The sequence below is a fragment of the Pituophis catenifer genome, unplaced genomic scaffold (genome assembly GCF_029215685.1).
Source record: "Pituophis catenifer annectens isolate HBS135680 unplaced genomic scaffold, rPitCat1.0.hap2 SCAF_2, whole genome shotgun sequence".
NCBI lineage: Eukaryota > Metazoa > Chordata > Lepidosauria > Squamata > Colubridae > Pituophis > Pituophis catenifer.
In genome coordinates, this window is record NW_027256882.1 from 187,914,436 (window position 1) to 187,927,758 (window position 13,323).

General features: G+C 34.7%; 1 protein-coding gene across 1 annotated transcript in view; it reads left to right on the forward strand.

The window, feature by feature from the left end:
• POSTN (periostin) overlaps window positions 1-13,323 on the forward strand; it is a 79,603-nt gene that overhangs the window by 46,390 nt on the left and 19,890 nt on the right. The window contains exons 11-16 of the mRNA XM_070935298.1: window positions 1,372-1,508; window positions 5,585-5,715; window positions 8,140-8,270; window positions 8,514-8,616; window positions 9,984-10,051; window positions 11,920-11,965. Of these exons, the coding sequence (XP_070791399.1) occupies window positions 1,372-1,508; window positions 5,585-5,715; window positions 8,140-8,270; window positions 8,514-8,616; window positions 9,984-10,051; window positions 11,920-11,965 (616 nt within the window). The remainder of the gene's footprint in view (window positions 1-1,371; window positions 1,509-5,584; window positions 5,716-8,139; window positions 8,271-8,513; window positions 8,617-9,983; window positions 10,052-11,919; window positions 11,966-13,323) is intronic.

Here is a 13,323-nt window from a genome sequence, read left to right on the forward strand (position 1 = left end):
CAATGGACACGGGGGGGGGGGAGAAGCTTAGTAGATGCTATTTCACACGTTTTGCTCACTTCCAGCTTTACCTGGGTTGCTATCATTTCATATTCAGTAAAAGTACTAAATTCTTCAAAATGCTTGAGTTTGGGGTTTTCTTTCCTGGATACTGAAGGAAGCATACCTGACAGACGCTGAATGGCCCCTCCTTGGCTGGAGAATAAATAGAAGGAAAGAGGGGTGGTTGTCATAGGAGACAACAGTTTGTATTTCTGAAGATTTTGCTCATTGTGTTTCATGCCACAAAGACTGCTTCCCAGAACTTAATTTGCAGCCTTTCGGCTTGGAGCTCACAGCCTTGCAATTATCTCAAGGAACTGATAAGGTCTGTTACTGCAGTTAACTCTTTGAAGGACTATTGCCTGGACTTTTCAGTGGGTGAATGCAATTAATTCACAAGAGGTAAATAAAGAGGGTTTTTTCGTGACAAGGAGTCTCTTTCTTGCTTCTGCTAAGGCTGGGTCAGAACACTAAGACACTTAGGAACAAAATGTGCTTGTTTTGTTTCTAAAGGTAATTTTTTCAGAGAATAAATTTCTGAAATAATGTAACTTTTGGGACAAAAGTATGTGAGTAATATATACGTAAACAGTATAGTATGGTACAGTATTTCTTGGAAATAAGCTTCATTTGAAAGATTGAAGGCAGCCTGCCTTCATGTACCATGTTTCCCCAAAAATAAGGCCCTGACTTATATTTTTTTGAACACTGAAATAAGAGCTTGGCCTTATTTTCAGGGAGGTCTTATTATTTTGGGGCATGTGGAGCATGATGAGGCTCCTCTTGCCATCTTACCTGTTTTCCAGCTCTGTGTTTAAATATTTTCAGGGAGGGTTTATTTTCGGGGGGAGGCTTATTTTAGCACATGCGCTCAAAAGCCCAATTGGGCTTATTATCGGGGAAGTCTTATTTTTGGGAAACAGGGTACTAGGATTTCAAGTTCACTCTTGAAATACAATATTTATTTAATAAAGAAAATATATGATTCTGGATTCAACAGCCTTAGTAAGATTCTAAAGATTTAGTTTCTGTGGAGTTACTTAAATATAACATAATTCTTTAGAGATTAAAGTTCTTATGCTTGGGCCTGAATCACCATTTTTGGAAAGGTTACTAAAATCACTATGATGTTATTTTCATGGTGCCTTTTATTAAGCCATCAAAGAAAATGTTATATTTATTTTAGCAGATTGCTTGCACAATTGCACAATAATTATCCACAATGCTTGGATAATAATTTACGCTACATGAAACATTTCCATGCAAAATGTTTTTATGTATTTTCCAATGAGATTTAGCTCATATGCTGTTTGTCTTTTGTATTGCTAGGCTGTGTGTATTGAAAATTCATGCATGATTCGAGGAAGCAAAGAGGGAAGAAATGGATTTATCCATATTTTTAGGCAAATAATCAAACCTGCAGAAAGAACTCTGCATGAAGTATTGCGATCTGACAAACGATTCAGGTATAGTAAGAATTTTTAACTATTAGGAAGTACCAAAAATGTGAAGCTATACAATAATGCTTTTCATATTTAACATTACAAATGTTAGTAGATATTACTATATAATTACAAAGATTACCATATTTTTTGGAGTATAAGACGTACCTTTTTACCCCCCCAAAAGGGGATGAAAATTTAGGTGAGTCTTATACACCAAATGTACCCCTGCCCACCCACTGGCCCCCACCCTTTGGCCTGTGCCTCGCAGCAGTTACCTCCTTGCAAGCAAACAGCAAGAAAAAACAGCTCCTTTCAGCTTCAGTATAGATTAATTAGCACAAGTTGATTAGATCGCTTCCCGACTCTCAGCTGATTTGCTCTCAGCTGTTTTGCGCAGGGCTCTGCTCTTGCTGCAAAGAGCTAAATTGCTGGAGCAGATTTTTTTTTCCTTGTGCTAATCAAGCTATGCTGAAAACGAAACTGAAAGTAAAGCAGGCTGTTTGCTGTTTGCTGCAGTGAGGCAAAATTAGGCAGAGAAACAGGGAGATTTCTTTTTCTTCTTTTTCCTCACCAAAAAAGGTAGGTACAAACAATGGGAAATTTAGGGCAAAAGAGGAGAGTTCAAGATTTTAAACACAAAAGAAAAAAAGGAGAATGAAAAAGGCAAAAATAAAAATGGGAAGGGAGAAAAAGAAAAAGAAATGAAAGAGAAATATGTTATACATATTTAGAATTGAAATATGAATAGTAGTAAGAAATAAATGGGAAATCATGATTGTAAAAATGAAATGAATAATAATTGGAATATTTGTCTTTGTATTTTTGAAATCTAGACAATGATAAGTTTTTATTTTTTTAATTTTTTTTTAGAAATATGAATAAGTATAAACTGTAACAGAAATACCTTTAATGGTATATGGTGGTGAAAGTAAAAAAAGGATTAAATTGTAGCTTGGATAAAAAGCTAGAACATTTTTAAATTTAATTAGGGAAATTGTAATGATTGAAATATTTTTAATTATATATTGTGATGAAAGTAGAAATGATTAAGTTGTGATTTGGAGGATTATATGGGCAAAACTATGTGGGTTATTGGGAGAGTTTAAGATGTAAAAATGAGTAACATAAGAGGGGAAATTATTTGGTTTATTATTATTGGTAAATATAATTAATTGATTTGTAAGAAATTGGATTGCATGGAAATAATTGGAATATTCATGTTCATATTGATTAATATACAAAAAAAGATAGTTACTGTATATAACTAATTGATTTATATTAAAATGTTGAATTTGTATTAAACAATTGTAATATTACAATTAACCAATGTGAGGAAAGATATAAAAATAGAAGACAATGGGAAGGGGTATAATATAGAATAGAAGGGAAAAATTGAATTTGATTAAGATTAGAGATGAGGATGAAGGGTAATATTCGTTTTTTAAAAAAATAGATGAGGAATAAATATGGCAAAAAGGAAATATAGAAATTGTAAATTTAATTGAAATGACTAAACACTGTTTAAATTTGTGAACCAGCCAAATACTCTGTTCTAAGAAAATACATTGTATGTTTGTATGTGTGTTTGTCTAAAAAATATAAAAAAAAACTTTAAAAAAAAAAAAGGTAGGTGCGTCTTATACTCCGGTGCGTCTTATACTCCGAAAAATATGGTATGTATTGTTCCAGAAATACATTATCCTACACTGGTTTAGGAATACACCAGCACAATTTAGAGATGCTCCAGAAGAGGATTGAGAAAAACAAAGTTTTGTTCTTGGTAGGGACATTTGCCTTAGTCAAATAAAAGCAATTCCTTATTGTGGTCATAGACCAAAGTTAGTATTTAATCTAAGTCTATATCAAATTACAGAGCTGTCTAGCATGACAAAGTAGATGCTCAAAATTAAGTCTAATTTATGGCACAGGTCATAGTATGACCAATTTTAAGCACTGCTATGCAGAACCAGGCAACAACGTATATTGTAGCAGTGTCAGGTCCCATAGATTCCTATAGGAACGCTGTCATTCTGGTGGGAGGGGGGAGGCTTGGGGGGAATCTCTTTATGGGGTTTCTGTTTCTATTCCTTGCTTTGCTTTGCTATAACTTTCGGAACCTTGGGAGGGGAAATGGAATATGCCTTGAGCCAGCTGCCTTATCTCGTCTCCAGAGAAGAGCAGCAGTGTTGCCTTAGAGACCAGCATTTATCGCCTTCTCAGCCTATATTTCCCATAACATCTTCACACTCTGGGATTGGCTCAATGATGTATTGGAATTTGGGAGAGGCTCTGTCTGCAATGTTTTAATGTAATGTTTCAAGCAGGAAAACTTAATTCCTGCTTAGATCTCGTGCTATCACAATCTTCCAATAAAATGGCTTTCATTTCAAGAGTTTTGCTTTCTTGAGAAGACCGGCAAGGCAGGACCTTACAAGCAGGGTTGGTATCTAAAAGTATAGAATTGAGAGGTATCCTGTTATTTATGTGCGTTCAGATTATAGGGGCATTACCTCTCCAAATAAGGAAACTTGGTGTATCAGTCTTCAAAGATACCTGAGGGGAGGTCATGACTTTGTGCCAGAATAAAGGTCCTCCTGTTTAGGTACTTCAAAGTTAGTTATGCCATAGGGGAGGCAGATTATCTACAGGATTCACTGACAATAAATGTTGGAATCCTGGCTACATCCAATTTGGTAATCTGTGTCTGCTACATGCTGCTTAATGAACCCTTTGGAAAGATCATATACTATACTATGCTGATAAGAAGACCTGGCGAGAAGTCCAAGGATTAAAATTTCCTGACAGTGAAAACAATTAACTAGTGGAATGGTTTGCCTTCAGAGTTTGTGGGTGCTCCATCACTGGAGGCTTTTAAGAAGAGACTGGACAGCCACTTGTTTCAAATGGTTCTCCAGCTTGAGCAGGGGTTTGAACTAGAAGACCTCCGAAATCCCTTCCAACTCTGTTATTCTGTTGTAGTTGCCACTACCTTTTTCCATGTGGATCACTCACAGTTAATTGGAGAAGACCAAGGGGGAAAAAAAGTCTGAGCAAATGGCTGAGTACGGTCTTCTACACACTATCTTTCACTTTCATGAGGTCTGTTTCTATTTGCAGATGGCATTAGAAACACATTTTAGAACATGAAGGGCTAATCTTAGAAATTTGGATTGTGTAGGTTCTAATAATAAAAATTGGAGAAGGGGCTCAGTTGGGAAACCATAAAGAACATGTTATTGGCTTGACTTTGAATAATTTGAGTGTGGCAGGCATATAGTGGTCACCTTTTGTTTTAGAATATTTAAGAAAGGCAGATAAGCAACTAGTGCATTTTCTGCAACCTTTATGGTGGTGCAGCACAGTTATGGCTTTCTTACTATCAGCAGAAGGTTGGACTACCCTCAGGTATTTGAATCAGGAGATGTGCTTAATTTTGTGGTCATCTATGTTCCAAGAATGGCTCTTTGGTCTTTTGGCAAATGCCATGATTTTAGTTTTCTGATATCCATTATCCTTAGAATAATCTGTTCCTTTTAGGGATTATTCCTCTCCTTTTTTTAAAAAAAAATTGAAAGACAGTTGGTGTCTAGCTATAGTAATCCAATTCAATGAGTTCAAGTCCATTTTTATCCCCTGCCTCTCTACTATTCACCTGTCTAGAGTTTTTCTACAGGAATTCCATAGCTCAAGCTGAAGACTGCAAAAGCACCCAACTACAAGAATATAGTAGACCTGCTCCAAGAATAACAGAATAACAGAGTTGGAAAGTACCTTGGAGGTCTTCCAAGACTTTAGAATATGGGTAGTTGTCACTTATCAACTGCCTATTTATTGATTGTTTGAAGTTATGACAATTGGGGGGGAGGGGAAATCAGCTTTGTGACTAGTCCTCGAATTTACAGTTTTGTCCCTCTATCATTGCTATTTGGGCACATCATAACAAGCAGAACTAAGTGGTTGAAACTGAATACAAAATAAAAATGGTTTTGATATTGGGAATATTGTGCATTCTTCTTTCTATATACAATTTCATTTTAATATTCTGTCAAGTGACAATACTGAGAGATATATTATTTTGGTATTGTTTTCATTCCCAGCACTTTCCTTAGTCTTGTGGAAGCTGCAGGCTTAGAAGAGGTTCTGTCCCAGCCTGGTGATTGGACTTTCTTTATTCCAACAAATGATGCTTTCAGAGGCTTGACTGAACAGGAGAAAGAGATCCTGATAAGTAAGTCATAAAAAGATAAATAAGGGCATTCCCTGGAATGAATTGTTTCATTTCCTCTTTTGCACTATGTGAATTGCAATGTGATTTCTCTTGGTCATTTTGGTTTTTTGGGTTTTTTAAAATGGTCTTTATATTTAACGTTATATTAAACTTTGATTTTTTTTTTAAAAAAAATGGCCATTCCCTTCCTCTAGGTGAGCCAAAAGCTTCCTCCCAAATAAAACAAAGTGTGATTCCATGACAGGTATTCTCATTCTCTCCCTCCCTCCCTCCCTGTCTCCTTCCTATCTATCTATCTATCTATCTATCTATCTATCTATCTATCTATCTATCTATCTATCTATCATCTATCTGATTTGTGTGCTACCCTTTTTGTCCAGAGTTGATGAAAATATAAAAACAAGTCGGCACTATTTAATTATATAGAATTCATATTTGTTTTTGTTTGGTTTTTTTATACCTTATAGGTATATGGTTGTTGCTTTGGCAATATATTCTGCCTCTTGCTCTCTTAAGTGACCAGGAGATTCCTTGTGTCTTACTGACAATGTTATCTTTGAGTTGATGCTGACCAATACTCAGTGTTGAAAGGTGACCATAACAGTCTGGAAGTCAATATGTACTGTATGTCTATTAAATTTCAAAGAGAGTGGGGTATTGCAGCAATTATTATATGAATCCATGGCAGAAGTTCAATACTGTATAGACTTATATTCTATACAATTATACACTGCTCAAAAAAATAAAGGGAACACAAGCAGAAGACATCCGAAATCTGAATAAATGAAATAGCCTTATTAAATACTTTGTTCGTTACATACAGTAGTTTTGTGTTCCCTTTAGTTGTTTGAGCAGTATATAAACTACTGTATGTAAAGAACAAGTATTTAATAAGGCTATTTTATTCATTCAGATCTCGGATGTGTTCTGCTTGTGTTCCCTTTATTTTTTTGAGCAGTATATATAGACTTATATTTAAAAAAGTAATAGTAATAACAATCATAAATAATTTCTCAAAGAAGAGGTTAACAAAATTTTTTAAAATAGCTGCCCAAAATAGCTTGGTAAAGATCTGAAGAATACATATAAGAGATAGAAATTGAGACAGGTCACCAAAGAAAAATACACAGATACTGTAGAGGTGGTGTCAAAAAGCTAACAACTAGAACAAAAAAATCTTCAACATATTAGTTATGTTGGAAATAATAGGAAGAAGGAAAGTACATTATCTATTCAGTCAAAATAAAAAAAAAAATGCTAACAGTGCTATCCATCTCTTTTGGTTTATTCTTATATATCAAGAGTAATATGGTTTCACTTGGCAACTATGTAGAATAGAATAAATTGAAGACAAGAGTTATTGTCAGGCAATACCTAATTATGTATTTATTATGAATACATTTATATTTCCAGGATCAAATGAACTGTATTTTAGGATAATGAAGGATTTTGCTCATGTATTTTGGAAAAGGGAAAAAAAGGACACACCAATCAGACTTTCATTGGTATTTGGAAAATTCCATAATAGGCCATATACACAAATGTATTGAATACACAATACACAAATATATTGAAATTTCAAAAATCTCTAGGGATGTCTCAAGAATAAATCTTTCCAGACTGGAGGGAGTGGGGAGAGGAAGAGAGAGAGAGGGAGGGAGGGAGGTAGAGAGAGAGAGAGAGATTTTGGTAGTCTCACCATCACTGAATATGTTTTTAGCTAATTCTAGCTATTGAATGTTTTCAACAACTAGCTGCTGTGGTTGATTTAGTTTGGATTTCTGTATGGGGTAGGGGGTAGGATTCAAAAATACATAAATCACCACTTTATGATTTCCTTCCTAACCTTCCCTTTCAACCCCCATCCCCCCACACACATATAGTATTATCCTACCTTACTTGAATAAGCATTTTCCATTCTTGTGTCATCCTGTGATATTAAGATCCTTGTTCTTTCTGGTATATGAGTTATTTTTGGCTTGTTCTCGCTTGTGAATTATATGTCAGATCTCAATAAATGATTTATTTGCAAAGAAATTGCAAATTTGCTTTATTTTGTTTTAAAATTTATGTTTTTCTTCCTGTTTTTTCAAAAATGTCAACAGCAGGAGTTCTTGCAACTCTCCCATAGTGTATAAAATCCAGTTGCAAATCCAAATTGAAAATCTCTGTGTTCTCTGTGGAATTGTAAGATGAATTGGATATACTATTATTATTGTTTAGATTTCCATTGCAATCAAGATATAAAATCTCATTGCTAATTATTTTGTCTTAAATTCAGGTTTTGATTCACTTGGAATAAAAAAAAACACACCCAGAGTATGGATATAGGAGTGTGTTGGTTGAAGGAAAGTAAATTCTTTGTAGCACTTATTCATTGAAGTAGGATAACCAGTGCCCATATGTTTTGCATTTTTTCACCAGGAGACCAAAATGCTCTTAGGAATATTTTGCTTTATCATTTGATACAAGGAGTTTTCATTGCAAATGGAATTGAACCTGGTGTGACTAGCATTCTTAAAACTATCCAAGGTGGCAAACTATATTTGAAAATGGTAAGTAGTTATAGCTCTTTTTAAAAAGACCCTTACCTTTTTTTATAGTTATTCACTGACCATTACATATCCAAACTGACAATGAGGAGTACCCTTGCAAAAACTATGCATTACTGTTGATTAAAATTTACCAGCTTCTTTAAATTTACCTAAATCTCCAAATTTCTTTAATATTAGAGATGGAAATATTTCTTTCACTAATTGTGGATAATTTTTTTTTAATTTTTGTTGATTATTGCTTAGATAAATGATACTCTTCTGGTAAATGAACTGAAATCAACAGAATCTGATCTCATGGCAACTAATGGTGTAATTCATGTCATAGACAAGCTTCTGTATCCTGCAGGTAATTTAAGAATTATTACAATGTATTCATGAGATATACTGGCTATGCGAAATACTGATTTTTCTCACAGGTTCACATCATCATAGAAAAATAAATATAGTATTTGTGTGCAATTGTTGAAGAGTAAGAATGGACTGGGTGGAAGGGACCTATGGTTGGCTATGCTTTTGAAACAACTTCCAGTAAGAAATTAAGATCTTACTTAATGTGATGCAATGTCTAATATTATGTTTCATCATTCACTCTGCACAAGTTAAACTGAATAGGAAATTTGAGAAAGCAGGGATATTGTAATAAATGCCAGACACCAGTGACAATTTGATTCTTGCTTACAGTCCATATGGTCAGTATAGGAAGTTTGGAGGCAGCAATATGATCCATATTGACAATATATTGAAATGATTGGGAAAAAATATCCACAATTTTTGTGCTATATTGGTTGGTCCTAATAAAGATATTTCGATCCCCACCGCCTGGAACCGGTAGCAGACCTGGCAACCCTACTTCTTTGTTGCAACCCCTCAAATACTGGAATACTGCTATCATGTCACCTCTAATTCTTCTTTTCTTTAGACTAGCCAAATCCAAATCCTGCAGCTGTTCTTCATATGTTTTAGTCTCCAGGACTTTGATCATCTTAGTTGCTCTTCTCTGAACTTTTTCCAAAGTTTCAACATCTCTTTTGTAGTATGGTGACCAAAATTGTTTGCAATATTCTGGATGTGGTCTTACTAAAACGGTACTAACACTTCACATGATCTTGATTCTATGCCTCTGTTTATACAACCCAGGATTGTATTGGCTTTTCTGGCTGCTGCTGTACACTGCTGGCTCATATTCAAATGATCATCCTCTAGGACTCCAAGGTCCCTCACACAGTTACTGTTTTTGAGCCAGGTCTTGCCTAATCTGTACTTATACTTTTGATTTTTCCTGCTCAGGTGTAAAACCTTGCTTTTCCCCACATTAAATTTCATTTTGTTGGATAGAGCCCACTGTTCAACTTTGTCAAGATCTTTTTGGATCCTGAGCTTGTCTTCACAAGCTCAGTTCACTGTCACTATTCCTGACAGTTCACTGTCACCTGCAAATTTGATGAGTTCCCCTTCTATTTCCTCATCTAAGTCATTTATGAAGATATTGAAGAGTACTTGGCATAAGATAGAGCCTTGTGGTACCCCACTGCTTACTTCTCTTGATGGATGTAGTACCATTAAGGACTATTCGTTGTGTATGGTTTCTCAGACAGCTATAAATTCATCTGGTGGTGATGTTGTCTATTCCACGTTTTTTAGCTTATCAAGAAGTAGGTTGTGGTCTACTTTTTTAAATGCCTTATTTAACTTAATAAATATATTTTGTTTTAGATATGCCAGTTGGAAATGATCAGCTCCTTGCAATTCTCAGAAAACTGATTAAGTACATTCAGATCAAGGTATGATTATTTGGTTGTGCTTTGCGGTAGAAGGAATGCAGACTATATTTATTACCTCTACCTACCTACCATATTACCGCTTTCTTTTATTTATTATGATTATTAAATTTATATGCCACCCATCTCACCAAGAGGCAAAATATTTTAGAATATTTTAGCAACATTTAGACCATATGTACTAATAGTTAAGGGGAATTGGGTCTTAAATAAGATGTGGAGATCAATTACCATCCAGGGAATATGTCTATAGTTTTTCTGTCACAAAACATTATTTTGCAAACAATTTAATGGCCATGAATTCAAGTCTGACATAGATAATCACTCTTCGTCATGGCTATGTTAATGAGCATTTTTCCTGTCATTGAAAAATGTCAACATAAATTATGCTTCTCACATAGCTAAGCTTTATTTTACCTCTGTAATGCAGTTGGGAGCTACAGTTGCCCTTGGAGATTTAATACCAAGCAATTTTAGAGCAATGATTGATGGACATCCTGGATTCTTTTCCATTCCTACTCAACATCACCTAGGAAAAAGAACTTTCTAGAAAAGTGGGGGGTATGGTTAGGATACAGAGAATTCCATTCCATTTTATCCATGTCCTTTTAATGCTCCAATGGACAGTTAGTTATGATAAGGGTTTTTTTCCATAGGATCAGAAATTTCCTGGGACAGTGATAGTCCTGTCAAAAGAAAGAAAATTAATAAATAAAAGGAAACAACCCCCCCAACCTCCTCTTTCATACTATTTAAAAGCATTTTTTCTTCTTTGCTGTGAAAAAGCACCAGTTTTAAGGAGTTTTTCTCTTAAAAGATGATTCTGTAAATCTATATTATTTATATTTCACAATAAAATGAATATAATTGGCATTTACTTCCCAACCTATGATTACTCTAATCTTAGACATATTTACTTAGAGATAAATCTCATTGATGGTGGTGAATATTGATAGCTCAGGTATAGGATGAGGGTGGAGGTTCGTTCTCCAAGCTTGTGGGTTACTTTCTGAATGTTTTGTTACCAAGCTACCTAGCCTGGTAACAAAACATTCAGAAACTAACCCACAAGCTCAGAGAATGAACCTCCACCCTCATAAATCTTATCATTAATACCAATATATTTACTCAGGACTACTGATTGGCGTGTATGTGTTGACATAGTATTTTAAATAATTCCCTGTCAAAAAAGAGCCCCTTTCTCTTCTTTATATTCAGAATTATTTCTGCTTCTTCCTTGTGGATTGCAACGAGAAGGAAAACTTGCCAGTAACAACTCAGCCAGGATATTGGACTATTAGTTTTGTTCTTTTCTTACACAAAAATATAAGTCTCTTGGGAGATCAAAATGCTATATAAAAGAAGAAAGCTGTTGTGACAGAGTTTGTATGCAGAAGGACACAACTGCTTCTTCATTCTATGTCATTCTACAGCCACTTGGCCACTGAGCTGATTTTTTTTCTCCTAGATTTCAGTAGTCCAGTGTCTGTCTACCCAACCAACCAACCCACGGCCCACCCACCCTTATTGAAAGCTATTAAAAGAAAAATAGGGTTCAGAAATGGACTAGCTGGGAGTTATGCATCCCTACAGTAGAGAAAATCATTCAGTAGCTCAGAATATTGTTGATTGCACCATTCCTTAAGTCTCTGAGTATATGATCCAGAATAGAGCTACTATTAAGGACTTTGAAAAACTTCCAGAAGCCATTCTCTTCATGATTTTTTTACTTTGTTTATTTTCAGATTTTCATTAAGCTTTTTGTGTAATAGAATTGGCCCACTTAATGCACTGTAACTCAGCAGTTTTCATTTTCTTGTTTCTTATAAACACACGTGATTTGATTGAACCTTAATTTTTTTCCCCCACAGTTTATCCATGGTAGCACATTTAAAGAAATTCCACTAACATTTTACAGTAAGTAGTTTAAAAGCTAAAATATTCAATTGTAAATAATTACAGGCATTGAAAATCATTTAGCAGTTTAGATAAGGGCAATGTTTCTCAGCCTTGGCAACTTGAAGATGTGCGAATTTTGAATGTTTGAGGCAGTTTTAGTCATGCTATGCTGTATATGCAACATCACAGTGATCTTGTATTTGCTACAAACTATCCTGACTTTATTTCTAACTGTGTAGAAAAAGATGGGCTAAGGAGGGATGATGTGGCCCTAATTCCTTTAGTTTTGAACTAAATAATAATAATAATAATAATAATAATAATAATAATAATAATAATAACAACAACAACAACAACAACAACAACAACAACAACAACAACAACAACAACACACCTGACATAACAATAGTTGAAAAGAAAAAAGTATGGTTCATTGACATTGCAATACCTGGTGATGCACGGATTGAAGATAAGCAGCAAGAAAAAATCACAAAGTACCGGGACTTGCAAATTGAAGTTGAGCAACTGTGGAAAAAGAAATTGTGTGTTGTCCCAATTGTAATTGGAGCCCTTGGAGCAATACCCAAAGGGCTACCCCGCTATTTAGAAATTCTAAATTTGCCGGACTTGAACATTTTAACTCTACAAAAAATCACCTTACTCAGAACAGCTTACATCCTCGACGATACCTTAACAGTTCCTAGGTCCTTGGTTAGGACTCGAGCTGCTGAGCTATTAACCAGCCTCAAAGGCTGTGAATCTCACTAAAGATTAAATAATAATAATAATAATAATAATAATAATAATAATAATAATAATAATAGATTTGTGATAATCTGAAGACAAAACTCAAATGAATTACGATGAAGCCAGTGAAGATTCACAAGTGCATCTTACACTCCTGGATGGTTATCATGGGATGAAACAGAGCTTGTTTTATAATATACAATGCTAGTTGTGTCTCATTGGAATGCTTTTAGCTCCCAAGGAGTTCTTTCAAAACTACTGTAGATCTTTAGATAATTTGAGTTGAATCCATAATACCTTAATAAAACAGATTATTTGTTTGCAGACTTTGTTATGAGGCTCTTAACCTTGATCAGTTAGTCAGCTGGAAACAGAGGGGTAGTATCAAGAACACATGAAGTGCTAGTACCAGTTTATACTGCACTGGTAAGACCACATTTGGAATACTAATACAGCTGAAATAAGCACAGAAAATAGTAGTAATTATTCCTTTATGCAGCCAACATATCGTTGGTTGCCAGCCTAGTAATCTGACTTTACCCCAGGATATGATTAATATTGGAGGTTTTTTTAAATCATTGCTTAGAATACCACTGCTGATGAGTCAACAACAGTCCTCTACTTTATAT